This window comes from Sitophilus oryzae, unplaced genomic scaffold, assembly GCF_002938485.1.
Source record: "Sitophilus oryzae breed Bouriz unplaced genomic scaffold, Soryzae_2.0 scaffold_381_pilon_pilon, whole genome shotgun sequence".
Taxonomy (NCBI): Eukaryota; Metazoa; Arthropoda; class Insecta; order Coleoptera; family Curculionidae; genus Sitophilus; species Sitophilus oryzae.
This window is the reverse complement of record NW_022146953.1, coordinates 1092504-1117817: the sequence shown is the minus strand read 5'-3', so window position 1 is coordinate 1117817 and position 25314 is coordinate 1092504. Positions and strand designations below refer to the sequence as shown.

General features: G+C 30.7%; 2 protein-coding genes across 5 annotated transcripts in view; one reads left to right on the top strand and one right to left on the bottom strand.

Annotated features, from left to right (window-relative positions):
- The window catches only part of LOC115885333 (lachesin-like), a 45950-nt gene extending 34860 nt beyond the window's left edge, over positions 1 to 11090 (top strand). The window contains exons 1-7 of one of the 2 annotated variants that reach the window (XM_030904212.1): positions 1150 to 1342; positions 5478 to 5653; positions 5711 to 5830; positions 6346 to 6454; positions 7753 to 7882; positions 9171 to 9346; positions 10678 to 11090. In XM_030904212.1, coding sequence (XP_030760072.1) covers positions 1255 to 1342; positions 5478 to 5653; positions 5711 to 5830; positions 6346 to 6454; positions 7753 to 7882; positions 9171 to 9346; positions 10678 to 10802 — 924 coding nt within the window. In that variant the 5' untranslated portion in view covers positions 1150 to 1254 and the 3' untranslated portion in view covers positions 10803 to 11090. Of the gene's footprint in view, positions 1 to 1149; positions 1343 to 5477; positions 5654 to 5710; positions 5831 to 6345; positions 6455 to 7752; positions 7883 to 9170; positions 9347 to 10677 lie in introns of those variants that run through there. The other variant, XM_030904211.1, reaches the window with a different exon arrangement.
- Positions 11091 to 14509: 3419 nt separating this feature from the next.
- LOC115885361 (lachesin-like) overlaps positions 14510 to 25314 on the bottom strand; it is a 249699-nt gene continuing 238894 nt past the window's right edge. For all 3 annotated transcript variants that reach the window (XM_030904255.1, XM_030904254.1, XM_030904257.1), the window contains exon 9: positions 14510 to 17266. In XM_030904255.1, the coding sequence (XP_030760115.1) occupies positions 17157 to 17266 (110 nt within the window). In that variant the 3' untranslated portion in view covers positions 14510 to 17156. The remainder of the gene's footprint in view (positions 17267 to 25314) is intronic.

The following is a 25314-nucleotide window of genomic DNA, read 5'->3' as shown; positions in this document are numbered from 1 at the left end:
GTGTCTCACTATTGGAATTACATGTACATTTTCTTGGCAGTCGCTGGCAGTCTTATGACGGTCGCTGGCAGTCTTATGGCAGTCCCCTATAATAATTACATGGCAGTCATAGGCAGTCTTCTTCATAGTCATTGGCAGTCGCTTAGCAGTGAAAGGATATTTTGGCAGTACGTGTACATTTTTTATCTGAGTGAGACACCCCTCGAGATACACATTTTAAAATTATTATAAAGTATACAGGGTGCTTTAAAAACGTGTGGCGAGTATATACGTTTTTTTTTTAAATGCAACACCCTGTTTTTAATTTTATTTTTAGATTAGTTGTCCAACTTCAGAAACAATGGCATCAATGACAATTTTTTACCACACTGAAATCTAACATTTGTTGAAACAAATTGAAATATTACAAAAACTATTAATTTTAGGTATATAATATTATACACAAAAAAATTATAGAATTTAAAAAAAAACGTATGTTATATCAGCCACACTTTTTTGAAGCACACTGTATACTCTATAATAATTTTAAAATATGTATCTTAACCTTCTCTATAACTTTTATATTTAACATTTTTTTGTAAATCTCAAAACAAATGAGATAATGGACTTTACTCTGTCGTTGACTCACCCTGTACAGTCCATAGCTACTATTCCTATATGGCTACATTACTACCAATCTACAGGGTGGTCCGAACTGTATTCCGGAAACTTCGGCAGCATATTCTGCAGATAAAAATAAATAAAAAAGTTCGTATAAATGTATGTTAATGCTTAGTTTCGGAGATACAGGGTGTAGAAGTTTCATTTTTATTTCGATTTTTTCCAAATAATTTATGAAATAGCATCAATATTTGGATGAAAATCTGGAAGTTTTTTGACATGAGAAGTTTGATTTTGATGACAATATGACTCCTATTTGCAGAGGGCGCCAAGTATACATAGTTTTTAACAGATTTGAAGAGTAATAACTTTTCGAGCGTACCTGTATAAAACTACTGAGTAAAAAAATAAACATTTACGACGTTTTTTCTGTAAAAAGTATCTCTTCGTAAGAGATACTTTTTAGGTAAATTGTTACAGGCAAAACCGGCAAGTAAATCTTTCTGTGTAGAAGTGACTTTACCTATATTTCATCCTTTCTGAATGAAATCAGTAACTCTACTGAAATTTTATGAGATCCGGCAACGGTGGCGACAGATCGCAATTTAAATGCTAGAAAAGGACGGATCGAGTGAACGATAAGGACGAAGAAATATGTTGAAAGAGTGGGGGTTGAGGGGAAACGAAACAGGAGGAAGTTTTGGCGCCGTTGAGTGTTGTGTTGTGCTGAAACAGTGGCGGCGTAAGAAAAATATTTTTACAAATTGTATAATAATATTGTTTTATCCAACGGCCACTACTTATACAGACATTACTCACATGTATACAGGGTTGTTCACCACATACGACACGGAGTATTGTAGCAAAACGATGAGATTTTTACAAATTGTAAGCTTTGGGTTCGATGAAGGACTATTAGAGGTACAATTTAAAAATAATTTTACAAGATACAGAGTGTCCCAAATAAGTAAAAAATATCAAAGTTGTATTTTTTTAAATGGAACACCCTGTATATTATTACATTTTTAGTTTCTACGATTATAATAAAGGTAACTTTGATTAAGATTTATTATACTTAAACCTTACCGTTTTTGAAATATTTTCAATTTTGTGAAATTGCAGTAAAAATTTTAAGGCTTCATTTCTCCATGGGTATCAAAGTTTTTAATACTAAATATTTACTGAAGTTTATTTACTGATCAGTTATTGTGTTGCAATAATAAAAATAATACTATCTACGTTATACAGAGTGTCTAAAAATTTATTTTAAATAGTTATTAGTTCAAACGGCAATAACTTGTTTAATTTCAATGGAAATGACCCTGTATATTTTGAGAATCAGATGCACAATTTAATTGTCTATCAAATTATATTATACCATTTTTTACCTATCTGTTTAAGTTTCCGTAGAAAAAACATTTTCTTGTAATTTAGAACTTATTTATCAATATACCCATGCACTATTGACATATTAGATTATTTTTAAAGATGTACCAAATTTTTAAAGAGTACAGATACTGATATTGTCGATATAATTCGTTTATTTCATTAAAAAATAAAAAAAACTGTTTAAATATTTGTTAAAGAGGACCAATTAATATGATTCTAGTATTCAAAATACATTAACTGACTGTTTGCGTTGATTAATAATAATTGCTCCAAATACTAAAATACTGAATTTTGTATGGGCATTAGACAGTGTGATAAAAAGTAACACCTTAAAAATGATATTTCATTTTTTAATAAATGCTTATTTATAACAACAAAGACTTTAATTTGATAACTTATTATTATATTGATTTCTGACTCAAAAATCCACATTTATTTATAATAATTTATTAACGAACACAATTAAGTATGTCATTAATTAGTATCTGGGCGGAAATAATGGTGTTATATTTAATTAATGGTATACTCTTTTATAAAGATTTAAATAGTTTTTTTGCATACAAATGGGCTAGTAATATTATCGTTTTGCTAAAAACGATAATATTACTAGTCTGTACATTTTGTACATTTGCTGCTTTAAAAACAATCTAAAATGTCAATATTCCATGGATATATTTATAAATGAGGTCTAAATTATAAGAAACTGCATTTTCTACGAAAACTTGAAGGGATAGGTAAAAAATGGTATAATACAATGATAGACAATTTAATTGTGCATCTGATTCGCCTAAAATATACAGGGCATTCCATTTAAATTAAAGTTATTGCCGTTTGAAGCTAATAATTATTTAAAATAAATTTTTAGACACTCTGTATAAGGTAGTATTATTTTTATTATTGCAACACAATAACTGATCAGTAAATAAACTTCAGTAAATATTTAGTATTAAAAACTTTCATACCCTTGGAGAAATGAAGTCTTAAAATTTTTACTGCAATTTCACAAAATTGAAAATATTTCAAAAACGGAAAGGTTTAAGTATAATAAACCTTAATCAAATTTACCTTTATTTTAATCGTAGAAACTAAAAATGTAATAATATACAGGGCGTTCCATTTAAAAAAATACAACTTTGATATTTTTTATTTATTTGAGACACTCTGTATCTTGTAAAAATATTTTTAAATTGTAGCTCTAATAGTCCTTCAACGAACCCCAAACTTACAATTTGTAAAAATCTCATCGTTTAGCTACAATACTCCGTGTCGTATGTGGTGAACAACCCTGTATATGCATATAAAATAAACAATAACACACGCGTGAGTTTTTGAAGTTATAACAAACTAGTGTGTTATAACTTGAAATCTCTCTTCAAATCAAATTTTTCTTTAAAATCTGACTTGCTGGTTGATAATTCACTATTTATATTGTTATTATATTAACGGGATTTATCTAAATGACGAATAATCTTTCAAAAACATAAATAGAATATTATTGTATTATTTAGACCATTAAATTAGTATTTTTTACAGGCAACTCTAAACCAGTTTTAAGTTGAAGCTGTCAGAAAACATTATATTACTCTATTTAAATATATTTATTTCAGCAGAATTTCTGAAACTTAAAAATCTACGTTCCTACGCTACTGTACATTTATTGAAATCAGTCTATTGTTGTTATATTTCTTTAACATTGAGGAAGGTCAGTAATTGAATAGACAATAGCTCTTGGTTTGTACAAATTATATTTCAAATTTGAATTCTACATTATAATATGTATCTTTTTTCTTGTAATTAAAGCAAAATAGATAGAAGTATAATTATATGAGTTTTTATGTTTTGCAAAATACACAATAAGTATCTAGGTATTTCTTTAGAATATTTGTATATTTTTGGATAGTTGTAAATAAAGTTATAGGTACATATAAATCTAAAGTACCTATCTACAGAATAAAAGAATTAATATAGGTACTGTTAAATAAATTATAAAAATGTATAAATATTTAAGAAGGACCTTTCTTTGAACTAAAACTAATAAAATGGTATTATAAAGGGCTGTAAGGATTTATTTAATCCTATATTAATTCAACATTATAGGTATGCCATAAATTTTAATAGAATTCCTGATCCTTTATAAACTTTACAGAGAACGGTTTTTATGATTCTTTCAAACAATTCGTTTGTCTAAAATATATTATTTTACGACACCTTAGGTATAATTTGACACATTTTATGAAGGGTCAAACAAGTATTTTAAACCATAAGGGTCATTCAAGGGATATTATTATTATTAGGAAAGCCCGTTTAGCCCAGAATAAATAAACAAAATCATTGATAAATTTTATTTATTTTATTGCTATTTAACAATATATTTTAGTAAAATATAACGTTTGTTATATTTTACTAATTAATTTAAAATTAAATTTTTTAAATAATTCTTAAATATTTATTTAATTTTTCTGCGAAAGTAATCTTTAAACGAATTATTATAAACTATTATTCTTTTTTATAACTAAAATAATATAATAGATATTTTATTATAAACTAAATACCGTATGATCGAAAAAAAACGGCGTCCAGTTGGCTTGGAAATGACGATCGATGACATTTCCCATATAATTTTACATATAAAATGACAGCGATCTTCATTTCATAGCCATCGTTGACGCCGTTTTTATTCGATCATACGGTATATTGGCGATATATTTCGGTTAACTTGTTTACTATTTAATAAATTATTAATAGGTATAAAATTATGAAAAATAATCAAAAATTCTTTTTTTTGTAATTTAAAATTAAATATTTTTTTTACAATTAGTTTACTAAATTAAAAACTACCATTTTGTAATTTAAAAGCATTATTTAATAATAATATTATTGATTAATAAGTTTCTAGTGAGATTTCTATTTATTCTTATTAAATAAAATCATTAGAGGAAATAATATAATCATTACTGACCCTTGCGACATCTGTTGTTGAGGGACATTACTTCGACAAACTTATATGAGAAAGAAAACTACTTCATATACTTTATATAGATTTCTATTAAAGTATATATAGATTTTCCCTCTATCTAAACGGTTTTAGTTTAGCCCCGGGCTCATAGATGGCCTACTAACTTTAATTTTAAATTTGAATCAAAAACACAACAAAAAAATATTAAAATATGGTATTAAATAAATAAAACGATCAATATTCACATTCTGTGGTATTTTTTGGTAAGTTTTATTATTACAGGCATATATTAATATAAAAAAAAACAAAGTTACACCGATTTTATACTTATACGGGGTGTCTCTGTATTTCGTGGACATAGAACTATAGGTAGTATATATTTTTTAAATCAAAATAAGTTGAATGAACACAATTTACCTCTTTTCAAAGTGCTTTGTTTGTCTATTAGAAAACATCAAATTAAAAAAAAATAAACAAAAAAATAATAAAAACAAAAAAAAATAATAAGTTTAATTATTTGCTTTTTCCCTAGATGAGCCTGGACAGTTTGACTTGAACAAAAACCGACCATCCACCCATCTGAGAAGGGGTCAGAAAATTCCCAAAGTGAAAAAAGAAAACTTACCCAGAGAAAATAACACACATTTAGTCAGCATGGTCGGTGTCACAGCAATACTGAGATGCGATGTCCGACTCAGTGATGTCACGGTACTATGTTCTATATTTTGTTTTAGTTTTATGAGAAAAAATTTTCTTTTTTTTTAGGTAACCTGGATAAAACACACTACCTATGGTAATGAAAGTAACATGGAGGTGTTAAGTGTTAACACCAGCACAATAGTCGAGGACAAGAGGTTTTTGGTTACTAATGACATTGAAAGAAAGGTGAATTTAAAAAATTTGAAGGTATAATGTTAGATTCATCTAAAAAAGCGTGGTCGTGGATTTTAACGTGTAAAACAGTGATGTAGACAGCTTAATGAAAGATCAAATGAATTAAAAAGAGATAAAAGTTGGGTTGATACATTTCTTCTATGCGGTATTGCCGGATTTTGCATCAAAATTTCAAACTGCACAGGTAGGAGTTTACGAAAAATGTTGAAACCTTATTTTTCACATTTTACTACAGAGAGCTGTAGTAGATTATTATATTTAGTTTAAATATATTATCTTCATTTCAGTAGTACACATGAAAGTTTTTAAAACAGTTTACGAACCGGCAACACTGTATTCGCTTTTTATTTTGTCTCTCTGTCTGTTAACCGGTCGTTTATATTTATCTCACTCGCATGCATTAAAATACACACCACGGAGATGGAGTGCCCAGGACAGTATATCATATATATAGATTTTCTTGATATTTTTACAAAAAAATTAGATTTTTTTGATGTTTTTTTTAGATGTGGAAGCTTCATATTAGGTACAGCCAGCGTAAAGATGTAGGTAGGTATGAGTGCCAAGTAGGATATCAGCCAACATTCAGTATATACGTCGATTTAGATTTGTTTGGTAAGTTATGCTACTATTTAGCTACATTCTCTTCTGTCTTAACTAATTTTACTTGATACGTTTTGACTGAACAGCTAAAACTGACTTGAAAAACGTTATGTGTAGACGGTGCTTTATCTCTTCTGTTTTGTATAAGGTATGGGACAGTGTATATACCGTATGATCGAAAAAAAACGGCGTCAAAAACGCCTGGGGAAGGACAAAGGATGATAATTTTGGCGAGGACAATCTCTAGATGTCATTTACTAAAAATTGATTGGGATAGAACGTTTAGAGTTTCCAATTAGTCATCAAGGCGCCGAATATATTCATGTGTGGTTGGGGCCAAGTAGGTGAATGACGTGCAATGCTTGACCTCGCCAAAATTATCATCATTTATCATTCCGCAGCATTTATTGACGCCTTTTTTTTCGAACCTAAGGTATTATTTAAAATTGTAACTAAACAATAATGATTCATAAAGAAACTAAGTACAGATAAATTAAAAAAAAACAAAAAGAATTAAAAATAAAAACATAAATAGAGCCGCTAGACAGGACAATTTTTGAAATGGCCTTTTTCATTTCAAAATTTCTGATATGATTGATCCCCAATGCTATTAATAATTGTGAAGCAATACAGCGGTTTGTTACAGAAACAATCATTTTTAGCGTTCATATATAGCTGGATATCTATCTGTTTTCTCTCTATTTCGAAACAGACGTTTTGCTGCAGATATTGCGGTCCTTGTAATCATGATGTAATCGATTTATGTCAAACGGAGGAACGACACGAAATCCTTCGAACTATAATAGTTTGGACGGTTTTTTTTTCTTTTTTGTGGTTAATATTTTATATGAATTTATACAGGATGTTTCTCAAAATTGGCTCACCGCCCAATAACTTTTTTATTTTTTCAGATAAAGAAACTTGATTTGGTAGTGACACTATATGACATAAATTAGAATTGATTGACGTATTCAATTGTTTTCGGTCACTTCCTGTTTCACCGGAAATTACTACTACTTTTGATTTTTACATGACACCTTCAGTATTTTTTTACTTTATTCGATAGAAAATAACACTCTGAATAGAATTACATATTATAAGTCAACTTTTGACATTTTCGCATATGGTTTATTTGAAATTGTATTGAAATTGTCGTAGATTAACGGTATTAACCACTTTAGAACAAGCGAATTTTTTTATTAAGAATGCGTTTTTCACAAAATATTCGTAATAAAACAGTTTTTTTTCTATTTTAAATATGATACGGGGACATACTGTATATTACTTACCAAAAGTTATCTTTTTTTTAGAAGCCAGAGCTGTTATACTGGGCCCCAGCATCAGGGAAGTGGACAGGGGATTCCCCATACGACTGAGTTGCATTCTAAACATGACAGAGCATTACAAAATGTATCGCATTCCACCAACATACATGTTTTGGTAAGAAAAATAGTAGATATTACTTAGTTACACTTAGTTATTACACCATGGGGCCCGGGCCCCATGGGCCCCCCCTCTGTATCCGCCACTGGGGGTAATGCACACAACTTTTACAATTCATACAATTTAGTATATTGAAGGCAATCAAAAGAACTACAAGAAGTTAAAATAATGGTAAAAGATAAGTGTAAAATAAAATCTAACCCCTTCAATGGGTAATGTATGATTTAAATTATGATCTACCATTAAGTGATCTAGGATTTAAATAAACGCCTTTATTGTAAAAAAATTTTACAATTTGTAGACAAAGGTAAAGTAAACAAACAAAAGAGAATACAAAACAAGTATACAAATTTTATTGTCAGTCTTATTGTTTAAAATAAACATTAATAAATGTTTACAATGTCAAAGAATAAAAAAATTAAATTAATACTCAAAAATATTTAGAAAGTTTATAGAAAATATGGTAATGGCAAATATTAGACCAGTGTTTACAAGATCAAATTCGATTATCAAAATATAAGTCATTTAAAAGTAATTTAAAGTAAATAGGATTTCAATGCTTTGCGAAATGAAGAAAATGATGTTTTCGATTTGATTTCAAATGGCACGTGATTGTGCATTTTTTTCGAGTTGTATAATATTGAGCTTTTAACTAACTCTGAGCGTGGGGTAGGTAGATAAAGATCTTGCTCCGCGTTCCTGAGTGGATAAGTGTGAGATAGATGGCCTTTCTTGAGAAGCTGATACATGCTTACGTATTAGGCAAACGGATTCAAATATAAATAAGGAAGGTAGAGTTATTATTTTTAATTTTTTTAATAAGTCCTGGCAATGAGTTCTGCTGTTTAGTCTCAGTGAATATCGAGCAGCTCTCTTCTGGAGCTTGAAAATACGGTCAAATTGAGTCGCACAACACGTACCCCAGAATGGAAGGGCATACCTGAGGTGCGATTCAAAAAATGCATAATAAACAGTTCTAGCCACTGACAAAAACAGATCTTAATGCAAAACAGGCAGAGCTCAATTTTTTCGACAAAGCCTCGATATGCATGTCCCATTTTAGAGAATTGTCTACAACAAGCCCTAAGAATTTTACAGACTGATTTTACAGATAATTATTTCAGAATCTCACGCTTACATTTACAATTTTTTCAAAAGGAACATTAAAAAAAGCTACTTGAGCTATCTGTATAACTAACACTTTATTTTTTTGAATAAAATAAATATGAAAAAAAATTATGGAGGATTAAAAAAAATAAAAATTAAAAAAAAATCACTTTTTTAGGTACCACGGTAGCAGAATGATTAACTACGACCCCAAAGATGGCGCTGTTGTCAGAGAGGGCCGTTTAGGGACAGAGTTAATCTTCCAAAGGGCCTTACCAGCTCATGCTGGTAATTATTCATGTGTGCCCTCCAATGCCAGGCAGGCCAGTGTACAGGTTATTGTGCATTACCCAGGTAAATAGGGCAACTAAAACTAAGTGCCTTTTTTAAATCAATTGAGCAGGATGAATAAAAAATTAGCTTTATTTTGATGTCTCTCTAATCTAGGCCAAGAATAGAATTTTTTAATTTGTTGGTGTATTTGGGATATAGATTTTAATAATGTATCTCAAAGAATAAATAAGTCTCTAAATAATATGTTCCTTCTCTTTCTGCTACTCTATGAGAGTATGGATATTATGAAAAAAATGCATTAACTCTGTGTCTCTCCGCGATGATTATGACCTATTTTTGTCTTCATTTGGACCATTTAACGGTTTAGAGATCTCTCTCTAAGAAGTTTTTTTTTTTTGGATATGTGGCCAGAGTATCTTAAATAAGATTGGTTTATAGATGTTGAGACGGTCTAGATTCGATAGTAAGTTATTCTGTAAGAACTGTGATTTCGTAATCTTCAACATCCAGGTCTCTGAGGTATAAGTAGCAAAAAAAAATTAGGGCCCTTAGTAGTCTTTAGTTCATTGCTAAGTAAAACAGCTGAATCATTCGTTGATTTATTGATTTTAGTTATGAAATTGCGTGCTATACACACGTTTTTTTATATCTGCTTCAAATTAATGATTTCAAGATCAAATGGAGATATACAGGGTGGTCCGAACTGTATTCCGGAAACTTCGTTTCGTATAAATGCATGTCCTAAAATGCTTAGTTTCGGAGATACAGGGTGTAGTAAGTTTCATTTTTATTACGATTTTTTCTAAATAATTTATGAAGTAACGTCAATATTCGGATGAAAATTTGTGTCAGGGACTTTTTTGACAAAAGAAATTTGATTTTGATGTCAATATGACTCCTACTTGTAGAGGACGCCACCTACATATTTTTTTACTGGTTTGAAGAGTAATAACTTTTCGTCCGCACCTGTATAAAACTGCTGAGTAAAAAAATATACCTTTACTACGTTTTTTACGTAAAAAAGGTCTCTTGGTAAAAATCGCTACGAGTAAAGGTTCTCGAGATATTTGGAATCGAAATTATCAATACCTATTTTCATTGACATAAATTAAAGGTAGGTTGACATCAAAATCAAATTTCAAAGTTTTTTTACGTATTTTTCGTATATAAAATATTCTGCCGAAGTTTGCGGAATACAGTTCGGACCACCCTGTATATTTCAGTCATCGCTAATAGCATTTTTCTTTTACAGACATTTTCCATCGAAAATTTTGATATTTTTACTCTGTATGACCATAAATTCAATACGAAATTAATAAAATACCAATTTTAACCTACAAAACTATCGAAATAATGAGATTTTCTCAAATTTTCTCTGTTCTTATTTTTAGGAGAACAATTACCTTCGGCCTCTCCACTCAATCAATCGTCTCCCAGTCGCTTCAGGCCCTTTTTAGGGCTGTTGTTGCTCTCCCTGATGACGGTGGCTGTAGAAACAAGCTCTGTTTACCGATAAGAGCAAACGTGAGGAGTGTAACCAATGAGGAGGGCGGGGAATGAAGAGAATGAATGGAATTGTGGGGCAACTCAGAGAAGTGGAAAGGTTAAAATACATGACTTTTGGTGAAATCGAAGATATATTAATGGTTTAAAAGTGTTTTTGTGAAATTTTCGAGCTTTTTAGTACTTAAAAATCTAAAATTTGTTATACCGGGTGGTTGCAAATTTCGAACAGTGAAAAATTATCATGATTTTTTTATCAAGCTCTATACAGGGTTTTTCACCACATACGACACGGAGTATTGTAGCTAGACGATTAGATTTTTGCAAATTGTAAGTTTTGGGTTCGTTGAAGGACTATTAGAGCTCCAATTTAAAAATATTTTTACAAGATACAGAGTGTCCCAAATAAATAAAAAATATCAAAGTTGTATTTTTTTAAATGGAACACCCTGTATATTATTACATTTTTAGTTTCTACGATTAAAATAAAGGTAAATTTGATTAAGGTTTATCACACTTAAACTTTACCGTTTTTGAAATATTTTCAATTGTGTGAAATTGCAGTAAAAATTTTAAGACTTCGTTTCTCCAAGGGTATCGAAGTTTTTAATACTAAATATTTACTGAAGTTTATTTATTGATCAGTTATTGTGTTGCAATGATAAAAATAATACTACCTCATACAGAGTGTCTAAAAATTTATTTTAAATAATTACTAGCTTTAAACGGCAATAACTTGTTTAATTTAAATGGAACACCCTGTATATTTTAGGAGTATCGGATGCAGAATTTAATTGTCTATCAAATGGTATTATAGCATTTTTTACTTATATCTTCAATTTTTTGTAGAAAATGCATTTTCTTATAATTTAGACCTCATTTATCAATATACCCATGGAATATTGATATTTTAGATTATTTTTAAAGATGTAACAAATTTTTAAAGAGTACAGATACTAATATTGTGGATAAAGTTGGTTTATTTCATTAAAAAATAAAAAAAAATGTTTAAATATTTTTTGTTAAAGAGGGCCAATTAATATGATCCCAGTATTCAAACTACATTAATTGGCTGTTTACGTTGATTAGTAATAATTGCTCCAAATACTAAAAAACTGAATTTTGTGTGTGTATTAGACAGTGTGGTATTTATAAGAACAGAGACGTTCATTTTCATAACTTATTATTATATTGATTTCTGAGCCAAATCCACATTTATTTAGAATACTTTATTAATTAGAACAATTTAAAAGTATGTAATTAACTAATTTTTGGTCAGAAATAATGGTGGTAAATTTAATTGGTATACTCTTTTACAAAGATTTAAATAGTTTTTTTGTATACCAATGATCTTGCAATATTTACCACCTGTACATTTGGTACATATATGTTGCTTTAAAAAAATCTGAAATGTCAATATATTCCATGGGTATAGTGATAAATGAGGTCTAAATTATAAGAAAGTGCATTTTCTACGAAAACTTGAAGAGATAGGTAAAAAATGGTATAATAAAATTTGATAGACAATTAAATTGTGCATATAATTCACGTAAAACATACAGGGTGTTCCATTTAAATTAAACAAGTTATTGCCGTTTAAAGCTAGTAATTATTTAATATAAATTTTTGGACACTCTGTATAAGATAGTGAAATTTTTATTATTGCAACACAATATCTGATCAATAAATAATCTCCAGTAAATATTTAGTACTAAAAACTTTGATAACCTTGGAGAAATGAGGCCTTAAAGTTTTTACTTCAATTTCATAAAATTGAAAATATTTCAAAAACGGTAAGGTTTAAGTGTGATAAACCCTAATCAAATTTATCTTTATTTTAATCGTAGAATCTAAAAATAGAATAATATACAGGGAGTTCCATTTAAAAAAATGCAACTATAATATTTTTTACTTATTTGGGACACTCTGTATCTTGTAAAAGTATTTTTAAATTGTAGCTCTAATAGTCCTTCAACGAACCCAAAACTTACGATTTGTAGAAATCTAATCGTTTAGCTACAATACTGTAGCGAACAACGCTGTATACAGCTTGCAAAAAAAATCATGAAAATAGGGCTAAAAATAACAAAAATATAACACTTGACCAAAAATTTCTGCGTTTTTTTTTGCATCTAAGTCTATATATATTTCTTGAAGAAAATTCTTTAGTTATAAAATATTACAGAATATTCAAATTACATTCAGAAATATAATGTATATATCTTAAAATTATCAATAATAGTCATAAATCTCTTTAAATTTTGTGTAACTGTGCATTTATTCGTCTATATTTCCCGGAATTGGTACCTAAATATTAATTCCCGGAATTTCAAAGGTAGATTATTAAGAAAATGTTGAGTTAAGCTGCTTATTCAAAGTATTTCGCGGAAAATCTGCCTCTCGTCTTCAGGTAACTGCAAATTATTAACCTATACCTACTAAATTCATCGTGTTATAATATTTATAATGAATTTCAACTATGCATTAGTGTACTAAAAGGATATAACCAAAAAGAAGCTATAAATTCCTGGGTACCTAGTTTGATAAAATTTCTGAAAATACTTTGAACGTGTTTTAGTTGTTCTGAAATATACCTCAAATATTTCATAGAAAATGTTGTTAATCTTTAAGTCTTTTCATTTCATTTAATATCGTATTACTTATTATACAGAGTGAGTCTTAAATAAGTGCAAATATTTTAGGGGTAGTATAATTTGACACTGGAAACAGGATTATGACGATTAAAACAGCGATTAGCGATTAAGACATTATCATAAATCATTTTTTTTAATGGAAACCCACTTTTTTTTATTTCACTAGTGAAAAGGCTTTTCAATTCGTTACTTTTTGACTATAATACATGTTCCTATACCTAAAATAATTTTTTTTTAAGTTATTTAAGATTTGGTTACCCATTTAAAATAAGAAAGTTGCTGTCAACTTCCGGTAGTTCCGGAAGTGCCGCCATATTGAAAATATTTTTAATCGGTAGATCTCGTTGCATAAACAATGATGTGCAGAAAATCTCCTATCTAGATATTGTGGTGCTCTAGAAACTTCTAATGCACGCTTAGCCTGGCGGACACCCTGTAAGCCACCCTTAAAATATTTGCACTTATTTTAAGACTCACTCTGTATAGTAGGGGATTAATATAAATAAAACTACGACTAATATCAATATGTACATTTAATTTTAATTAATTAATTTATTTATACACGAATATAATTATTTATAATAAAATAACAGATTCTTTTGTAACATTCAAGAAACCAACTTCAGCTCATTTGAACAAAAAACCTTTCAATATCCATCTTTTATACTAAATAAAAACAATTTTTAAATTAGTACAAATTCATTTGAATATTGAAAAGTTCTTGCATTTTTTATAATAATAATTTAATATGGATAATCTATACCATTCTCACTTTCTTTGATGATGATACTATGACAGAGGTGATCTATGACGTATTTTAATGACATATAGTATATGAATATTAGTTTGAAACAAATATTTTTATATTTTTTTTGTTTTAATTAGTAGGTAGGGTCTATAACTATGATAAAACTTTTAATTTTTGCTTTGATTTTGTGAAAATTTTATTAAAAAGATATGAAAACCAAGTAAATGATGCAAAATATCCATTTATTAAAAATAAAACACTTAAAATTAAAACATCTAAAATAGTGTTTTATTAAAGTATGTAAAGTTCTATTTTTCCAAAAAATATCTATGCTAAGAATAATATTTTCTGTTTAATTTGTATAAACAAATATTACAATTATTATTACAAAGTTTCTTAGTTGGATACACTGATAATAAAAGCAGTTATACTAGATTCCAATTCAAAATTTCTCCAAGTTTCTGGAAGTTTATAATAAGAAAATGTACCTACGTTAAAACTATAGAATTTACAAACTTTACTAGCTATGATAATTAATTACATTTTCAGTTAACTATTTGTCTGATTGTGAGCAAAAATTAAAAGTTTTTTAATATTATTTTAAGGCTAACTCTGTAGTTTTTACATTGTCATACAAAAGTTTATTAAGAATTAATTTCAATAGTATTAATTATATATCTTACAGGTTATAATCTATTTTGATTTGTATCGATATAAAGAAAAATACAAATAAAAATGTGTAAATACTTTTATAAAGGAATTTAAATACATCATAATATATTGACATTATTTGTGTAAATTTGAAGAAAACTTAATATTAACTGTTTTCAAGTTTATTTATTTTATATACAAATTTATGTCTATACTACACAACATTTGTATTTTACAAAATATATAATTTCATAAATTAACTATGTGTTTTATTTTAGTTCTTCGTATTAATACAAAAAGAGGAGTATGTAATTGTGTTATTAAGAAAAAGAGAATACTAAAAAAATTGAGGACAGTGATGTGTATTATTGCAAATTTATATTTTTTAATTTTGATATATTAAAATTAACTTAAAATTAATTTTGGTTTCTCGTACACTCTTTTTATATTTGTAAACTTTTTTGGCATTTTCAATAACACTATCTCTCTATTAACTGTTTATATTTTGATTTGTTTATTAAGATATAACACAGACAGAGTATGGAGCTATAATATATTACATGTCTTGTGTCTCTCCAACAAAAAGTGTTGCATAACTCACCGTTATCTGAAATACTCCTAAATCCTCAAAAGAAAACATGTAAAAGAAACAAAACTAAATTTTTCAGTTTTTTAAGTATATTCAAAGATGCTAAATGGATTTATTATAAACAAAAATTGAGTTTTAATCAAGAGAGAGCATATTCTTATAGATTTATTTAATTTAAATTGAAAAAACTATAGGAAATTGTATTTTACCTCTTAAAACTCGCATATTTTATACAATTCTTCAATTAGCACATCGTTAACTAAATAATCGTCACCCACTTCTTCCAGTAAGGTAGTGTATAACTCACCGTTTTCTAAAATACTCCTAAATCCTCAAAGAAAAAAACAAAAAGAACAAAACTAAATTTTTCAACCTTTTTAGGAGAGTCTAAAGAGACACTAAATTCATTTAATATAAACAGAAATTAAAAGAGCGTTTTTTGATGGTTTCATTTAACATAAATCGGTAAAAATTCAAGAAAATTTTCTTCAATTCCTACATTTTGTACAAATCTTCACAAAACTCATCGCCACTGGAGTCTACATCGTCCACCTCCTCCAGTAAGGTGTTGCATAACTCACCGTTTTCTAAAATACTCCTAGATCCTCAAAGAAAAAACAAAAAAAGACAAAACTAAATTTTTCAACCTTTTTAGGAGACTCTAAAGAGACACTAAATTCATTTAATATAAACAGAAATTAAAAGAGCGTTTTTTGATGGTTTTATTTAACATAAATCGGTAAAAATTCAAGAAAATTTTCTTCAATTCCAACATTTTGTACAAATCTTCACAAAACTCATCGCCACTGGAGTCTACATTGTCCACCTCCTCCAGTAAGGTGTTGCATAACTCACAGTTTTCTAAAATACTCCTAAATCCTCAAAGAAAAAAACAAAAAGAACAAAACTAAATTTTTCAACCTTTTAAGGACTCTAAAGAGACACTAAATTCATTTAATATAAACAGAAATTAAAAGAGCGTTTTTTGATGGTTTCATTTAACATAAATGGGTAAAAATTCAAGAAAATTTTCTTCAATTCCTACGTTTTGTACAAATCTTCACAAAACTCATCACCACTGGAGTCTACATCGTCCACCTCCTCCAGTAAGGTGTTGCATAACTCACCGTTTTCTAAAATACTCCTAGATCCTCAAAGAAAAAACAAAAAAAGACAAAACTAAATTTTTCAACCTTTTTAGGAGACTCTAAAGGGACACTAAATTCATTTAATATAAACAGAAATTAAAAGAGCATTTTTTGATGGTTTCATTTAACATAAATGGGTAAAAATTCAAGAAAATTTTCTTCAATTCCTACATTTTGTACAAATCTTCACAAAACTTATTGCCACTGGAGTCTACATCGTCCACCTCCTTCAGTAAGGTGTTGCATAACTCACCGTTTTCTAAAACACTCCTAAATCCTCAAAGAAAAAACAAAAAAAAAGAACAAATTTAAATTTTCCAACCTTTTCAGGAGACTTTAAAAAGACACTAAATTCATTTACTTAACATAACTTAAAAGAGCATTTCTTGTTAGTTTTATTTAAATTAAATCGGTAAAAATTCAAGAAAATTTACTTCAACTCCCACATTTTGTACAAATCTTCACAAAACTCATCGCCACTGGCATCTACATCGTCCACGTCCTCCAGAAAGGTGTTGCATAACTCACCGTTATCTAAAACAGTGCTAAATCCTCCCGGCCCCCTGTTCTGCTAAAACTAGCACACCACCACGGCCAGGGAGAAAACGACGAGCAGCCAGGAGGACGGGCTGCATCGGAGCCACGATAATCCCCTGCCGCCGTGTTGCATAGCTGCGGGATTTTCACCTGCAAAATAACGAACAAGATGAGCAAAACGAGATTTGGGGCCAGCTAGCGTGTGCTGGTAAGTGAAATAAATGGAAAAAGGGTACGGGAGGAAAAACTAGTGCTAAGGATTTAAAGGTATTATTTAGTTTGGGATTTGGTGGCTTTCCCGCGATTATTTTAAATCTAACTTTGTTTTGGCACGTATTTGGGATTACGAGTATGGAACACAATAATAGAAATAATAATAATCCCATCAAAAATATAGAATGTAAAATTCCAAGTCTCGCAACACAATTCTTTTACTTTTAAAAGTTCTAAGATCTTTTTTTATGAATTTTTTAGTAAGGAGTATATAATTAATATCAACTTTAATTCGTAAATTCAGTTTTTTATCAACTTTAGTATTTGGCATATTATACAGGGTTAATCGAGGGGTTGTTTTTTATCCTAACTTTAAAACCAAGAATCAAGAAGTAATGATAATTTAAAAAGTTGCAAATTGATCGTTATCAGTTCATTTCGCTCTTAAAAAATAACCAAAGCATGTATTGACATGAATCATAAAACAAAATACCCAGGAGAAATGGTTCTGACCGTAAATTTATATTTTAGGAAAAGTTAAAGACGAAATTATTGCACCCCCCAGGTTGTGACATAGGTTTTTCCAAACTTGTACACTTTACATAAAACCCAGTAGTTAAATAATCAAACAAAATTGTTAGAATGACATAGTTTGAATTTATAAAATATAAATATAAAATTAGCGCTAAAAATCGTTTCTTTTTAACAACATCAACTTCAATATAGCTTAGAATAATTAAGGATTCCTCTAATAAGTAAAAACTATCAAAATCATCAATAGTCAGATATTTCGCGCTGTCATACAAATTCACATTTATCTTTCACACTCTCAAGAACAAAGCCGAAGATTCTCCATCAACCTCTTCCCCGGTCTGTTCCACTACTAATTTCATGCTTGATGGTCCCTTCCCGATTTTATAGATGGCGTCTCCAGCGTCTTATGAAGAGAAATCGCCTCCACACGCGTGCTTGTCTAATATAGAGCAAGTAAACTGAACGGCATCGTTGCCACGTCGTTAATTTTATGAAATTATCTGGTGTTATTTCCGTAAAATATGCTAGAGAACGTCTCTGAATATATGTTAGCTCTGCGTATGCGATAGCTCTGCTGTAAAAAGTTGCCACATTTCTTTATTTACTTCCTGACATTGTCATTCGTTTTGAAATTTTAGTTTTGTATTACGAGTTTTTGGTTTAAATAGATAGTGTTATACACTTTATTAAAATATTTTGAACGGGAAAGCGGTAGTAACGGCCCTTTATGTCCCTTAAGTGCTGTCAATGAGGGGAGTTTTGTTAATTTAAATAATAACTGATTATATATTTTTATAATTAATCTATTCTTGTTTCCTGAAATATTTTGAATAAAAGAAAATATGTGAAATTGAGCAACGCTGTGCCGGTCAAGCTTAATCACGTGACTAAAAGTTTGTTCGGTATGAACTGTATAGTATACAGTAAATATATAGATTAACGCCGCTCGTTGTAGGAACTTTGTTTGCTATAGTCTGTGAAACGAATAACTTTGAATTTGACAGTTCCCACGGGCTTTTCTAGTGTTAATTTTATTAGGTTAGCAACTTGCGGCCATGCTGACGCGATGCCGTCTCTAATAGAACAGCCTCGGAGCGAGATTTATGACGTCACGCTAGTTAGATACTACGGATTAATAAATATGTTGTAGAATACATGGAAAACATCATTATTCCTCGTATTTTTGGTTTGTATTTTAAAAATGATATAGTTTACATGAAATATACATAATATGCAGTTAATAAATACAATATATACCTATTTATAGTAATAAATACATTGTCAAATAAACTATGAACCATACAAATGCAACAAATGTTTTACGATATACAAATAATGAATAGATAATGGGTAAAATGTAAAATATATTTTAAATTTCGGGGTTTGAAAATCGATTTAATTTAACAAAAAAACATTCAATATCTACTAATAGTGATGTATTGTTATTTGCATTCACAAAATTTATCCCAAGAAAATAAAAAATCTTAGAATAATTTTATATATATTTTAATCATATAAAATGACAGCGATCTTTATTTCATGGCTATCGCTGACGCCTTTTTTTCTATGATATTGTATTATTTGCAAATATAATGTTTTGAACATTGATACTTGCAAAATATACATATAAATTTTGTGAATGCAAATAATAATAGATCACTATTAGTAGATATTGAATGTTTTTTTGTTAGATTAGATCGACAACTCCAAAATTTAAAATATATTTTACATTTTACACATTATCTTATGTACCTATTCATTATTTGTATATTATAAAACATTTGCTGCATTTGTATGGTTTATAGTTTATTTGCCAAAGTTTTTATTACTATAAATAGGTATTTAATATATATACAATTTATAAATATATTGTATTTATTAACTGTATATTATGTATATTTCATGTAAACTATATCATTTTTAAAATGCAAACCAAAAATACGAGGAATAATTATGTTTTCCATGTATTCTACAACATATTTATTAATCCGTAGTATCTAACTAGCGTGACGTCATAAATCTCGCTCCGAGGCTGTTCTATTAGAGACGGCATTGGTTTGATATTTAGAAATGTCAAAAGCTGATGACATTTTACTTTTGGCAATTATGACATTTTGTGTTGATTTTTGCAAGAAGAGGAAGAACTGTCACTTGTTTTATTATTTTCCTTTTCTATTTCACGAAAGTAAAAAGAGTTACCTATCTGATTCGTTCAGGCACTCGATTTAAAAAATATCAGTAACTTTTTTGACAGAGGGATTTTATATTTGTCATGTTGGTAAAAAATTCAAGTTAAGTTATTCATTTTATAGACTATACCAGGTTACTATTGCATTACATGACCTGTTCATAAATTGACGGTTGTTGTCAATCAAGTTCAGTTTTTTGTCAAAAAAACGCCTTAATTCCCGTCAATAATGTTATTCTTGTAAATGGAGTTAAGTTATGTTAAAAGCTTATGTTAATTCAGTAAGGAATAAATAGAATTAATAAAAGTATACTTAAAAAAAATGTTTTTTCTTCTCGTTAAAAACAAACAGAGGCAGATAATTTTTCCCTGTACCCATCCATTACCCACTGTGACCAGCGATCACTCCAAAACTAGTCCAGTCTAATTAAACTAAATCGGTCCCATTTATTCCCGTCGCATTCCAGAATCCGGTCTGGAACGTTCGTACGGGGCGGTTTTTGCGGGACATTGATTAACTATCCCCTGGGATAGGCATTCGCTACACTTTTCCCAAGAAGAAAAGGCATTTTAAAATAAATACCTTTCCTAAGAATTTTTGTCTTAAAAATGTTTAAAATCCAACTATAATGACTCTTAATTTCAACAACAGAAAAATTTTATCCTGCACAGAAAAAACAATTTACAAAGTATTTTCAACAATAGTCTTATTATTGAGAGTATACCCATTTCATACAAACATCGTACAGTTAACAGAAATATTATAATCATTTTAGTTTTCGATTTAGAACATAACATGTTCAGCAAATAAAAGCATTCATTAATGGTAAACTGATCCCTCCAAATAAATATAATGTAACTAATCGTTAAAGCTAATATTAGATATTTTGCAGGGCCATTTTAATAATATTATTGTTGCAAGTAGAGTTGCTTTTTTTCTATCAAAGCGTTGCTTACATTACAACGATTAAACATATTATGGTTTAGCACATTTTACCTTACAACAAATTATTTAACTGTCATGTAAAATATAACGCAGGTTTGCACCGAACGCAGTAAATTTTGTTTTGGTTTGGTTTGAACCAACGCTTGTTTTGTTTTATTGTTTATACGACTATACTACTTCTGGTGCTTCTTGGATGGAGTGGGAGAATACACTTGTTTGCTGGTATTGTGTAGTGGCAGGACGCCTTCTAAAAATATATTTTACTTATTATTTCGAGACAACGTAGAATACTGTGAAATATGTTAAAAGTTGTAACAGATTCTCATCACGTACAGATTACTAAACAGTCCCAACGACACTAATAACTTCTGCGACACGATTCGAGCAGAATTACAGACGCGATATGATCGAAACTCGTACAGCGGAATTACGCTTAAAGCACAAGTGAAAAGGTCTACCGCTTTACCCAAAACCAAGCGGTAATTTACAGAAATGTTTTCCAGAGACTTACTCCTCACTCCTAGCCTCTCTTTTCTTATGCTCCTCACGAAACCTCACTTTGCATGCATCCTGCAACTCTCCGTTCTCGGTAAATACGACCAGGCTTCGCTATCTTAGAGTTGCACATTTGCCAACAACGTTGTGGCATATTTATGTCGCCAGGTGCTTTATGTTTTTTAAGCGCGCCACAGCCAGAGGGGTTGTTGGGGAGGAGGGAGGTGATATGGGAGGGGAGAAGATGGGGTTTAAATGGCGGATTCTCGTCTAGTCTAGTTTTCGTAAGGAGGCAAAAAGTTAGTAAGCGATCTTCATGCTTGCATGGAATATTAATTTTCTGACACAGCATCGGAGTTGAGCGTTGTATCATATTTTTTAGTGTATGTTATCGGTGACAGGTTTTTAATAAGGGTTTTTTACTAAACGGTATGTCTGATCTAAATAAGCCTTTAAATAAAAAGAATTAAGGAAGGAGTATCATACCGTTTAATTTTTTATTGTAAAAAAAGCCTTTTGATTCTGTGACACATTATAAAATAGTTCGGAGTACCCAAGAAATTTATTACAATGTGTAAAAGCCTCCATATCAACAACAATAAGTCAAAAGTAACACATCACGGATCACTTCGATTCCTTCCTAACAAATACAACAGGAGTTTGGTTTGGTTTTCGCAGGGATGTGTCTTAGCGCCTCTCCTATTCAACTGTTGAAAATTTAGACTTTACAAAATCCAGCAGAAAAGCTTGGGCATTATTACAAAAACTGGGTGGAGATAAGCAAAGAACAAGAGTGGACACTCCTGTGACTCCAAACGAAATCGCCTCTAATATTGTTAATACCTCAAGAGCACGAAGGGACCGTGCACACACAGCCTTTTACCTTCGAAGAAGTATTAACTGCATTACAACATATTAAGGCTGGCAAAGCTCCGGGATGTGACGGCATCCATTCGGAATTCCTTCTGAATTGTGGTGAATTTACAAAGGGATGGTGGATGCACTTTTTCACCGACATAATTAAAACAGGCACTATTCCACAGTCACTAAAAAGCGCTAAAATCATTGCCATCTTAAAGCCTGGTAAGCCTAACGACAAGCCACAAAGTTATCGCCCAATCGCACTGCTGAGCACAATCTACAAGCTTCTGGAGAGACTAATCTGCAACAGAGTAAGCCCAAAGATAATAGAGAGTATACCGATTGAACAGGCTGGCTTTCGTCCTGGACGTAGCTGCGTGGATCAGATTCTGTCCCTAACAACTTACATCGAAGCAGGATTTCAACGCCAAGAAAAAACGTAAGTTGCTTTTATTGACTTGACCGCGGCGTACGATACAGTTTGGAGACAGGGACTGATCTGTAAGCTAGCTAAAGAAATCCCCTGCCGAAGGACCGTCAGCCTGGTCGACGATATGCTCCGAAATAGACTCTTTCAGGTAAAACTGGGAGAGAAAGAAAGTAAAAAGATGAAACTTAATAACTGATTGCCACAAGGTTCTGTCTTAGCTCCATTGCTGTTTAATTTATATATCGCTGATATGCCTGCTACTTCAGCTAGAAAATTTGGGTATGCGGACGATTGGGCGATAGCTACAAGACATAAAAACCTCGAGAAGATAGAGGCTATTCTTGCGGAAGACCTGTATTCCCTGGGAAACTACTTCCGCCAGTGGAGGTTGCAACCGAGCGCGGTAAAGACGGAAGTTAGTTGTTTCCATCTTAATAATAAATTAGCAAACCAAGAACTTAAAATAAGGTTTGAAGGTAACTGGCTGTCCCACAACAACACCCCAAAATATTTGGGCATTACACTAGATAGGACCTTGTCCTTTAAGAAGCACCTCACACAAACTGCAACTAAGCTCAACACTCGGAATAATATCCTCCATAAATTATGCGGCACCACGTGGGGGTCATCCGCGAGTACCTTGCGCTCCTCTGCGCTGGGTTTGGTTTACTCTACTGCTGAGTACTGTGCCCCGGTGTGGCTCAATAGTTCTCACACAGGAAAGGTGGACGTCCAATTGAACAACACAATGCGTATTATATCAGGAACAATAAAATCAACTCCCACCCAATGGCTTCCTATTCTAAGTAATATTCCTCCACCACATATACGCAGGCAGTATGTACTTTTTAGAGAATACACTAAAATTACTAACATGCCGCAACTGTCGATACATTTGGATGTCCATGACCTGGATAGGAACAGACTTCGTTCAAGACGTCCAACATTAACAACCGCAAGCAGCTTACACAGGGACGGTTTTAAATTAACGGAGTCATGGATTAGGGAATGGGAATCAGAGTTACCAGACCACGCCGGGAATATGCCGGCTATAACTCAGAACCCACCAGGCTTTGACATGCCAGGTAAAACATGGTCTGCGTTAAACCGGATAAGGACAAATCATGGGAAATGTGCCGATTCTATGTTTAAATGGGGAAAGTCAGCTTCCCCAGAATGCGACTGCAACACCGGCAGACAAACTATCCGGCACATAGTAGAAGCATGCCCGTTAAGATCCTATTCCGGTTCCTTTGATGATTTCCTGGAAGCTACAGACAGTGCAGTCGAATACATCCGTAATTTAGATGTTTGTTTATAATAATTGTTATATGTATATTCGTTTGTACATTTTAGACTCTTGTCAGACTATTATTATTGTTTGCACACATACTTGTTTCCTGCTCTTTACTTCTAGAGTGATTGTAATTCCATGTTTTGTTGTGATGCTTAGCCATACGATAGATAGATCCTATTCAACATATTCGTGGCAGCGCTCTCTATTATAGTGGACAACGAACTGCAGGAAAGAGGATTAGGCATTGGTTCTGTTCAACATAAAAAGACATACAAAATTCATCACAGAACTTCAATGCGCTGATGACTGCGCTCTAGTTGCAAAAACGTTACAGTATTTACAAGAAATGCTGAACATATAATATACCTGGGCATATGAGGCTGAACATTTGATAAAACTAAAATCATGTGCAGTCCCCCGGAGGATCACAACAATGCTGTAAAAATCGGAGAAGAACTATTGGAATATGTAACGGAATTCAATTACCTCGGCAGTTTGATCTCGGAAAAGGCCAATATCGAAATTTAGCACAGGATTCTCGAATTTTTAAATGTCGTGAAAGATTATTGGAAATCCTGGGAAATTAATAATATCAAAAATCTAAATATCTTCTTTCTAAAAGCGCAATAAATCCCCTCTTTCGCCAGCAGATACAAATGATGACAGATAAACAGGACATCGGTCGGTAATCCGCTCAAAGCGACGAAAAAATATTAGCAAAGACGAAACTAAAACCACAGATCTCGACAGTGAAACAGTGAAATCGATTGAGAAAGACCAAGAAATAAGAGAAGAACGTAGAGATGGGTATTTTTCTTGATATTTTATATGTTTTATTTTATTTTATTGCCATAGGAACAGGTATAGATATAGGAAATTTACAAGAATATAGCTGATTATTAGCAACCTAGAAATTTTCTGATTATACCGGCTGCGTCTCAAAAGTGGCTCACGCCTATAACTTTTTTTTATTTTTTAAGATAAAAACGAGATTTGGTGTATTAGTACATGACATAAATTAGGATTGATTGACATATTCAGTTGTCTTTGGTCACTGTTTCACCGGAAATGATTACAACTTTTGATTTTTAAATGGCACCCTCGGTATATTTTTATCTTATTCGATAGGAAATGACACTCTGGATAGAATGACGTATCATATGTCAACATTTGACATTTTCTAGAATGCCATGGCTGTGTTAAAAACACTAATTTTTAATCAAGGACCCCTGGA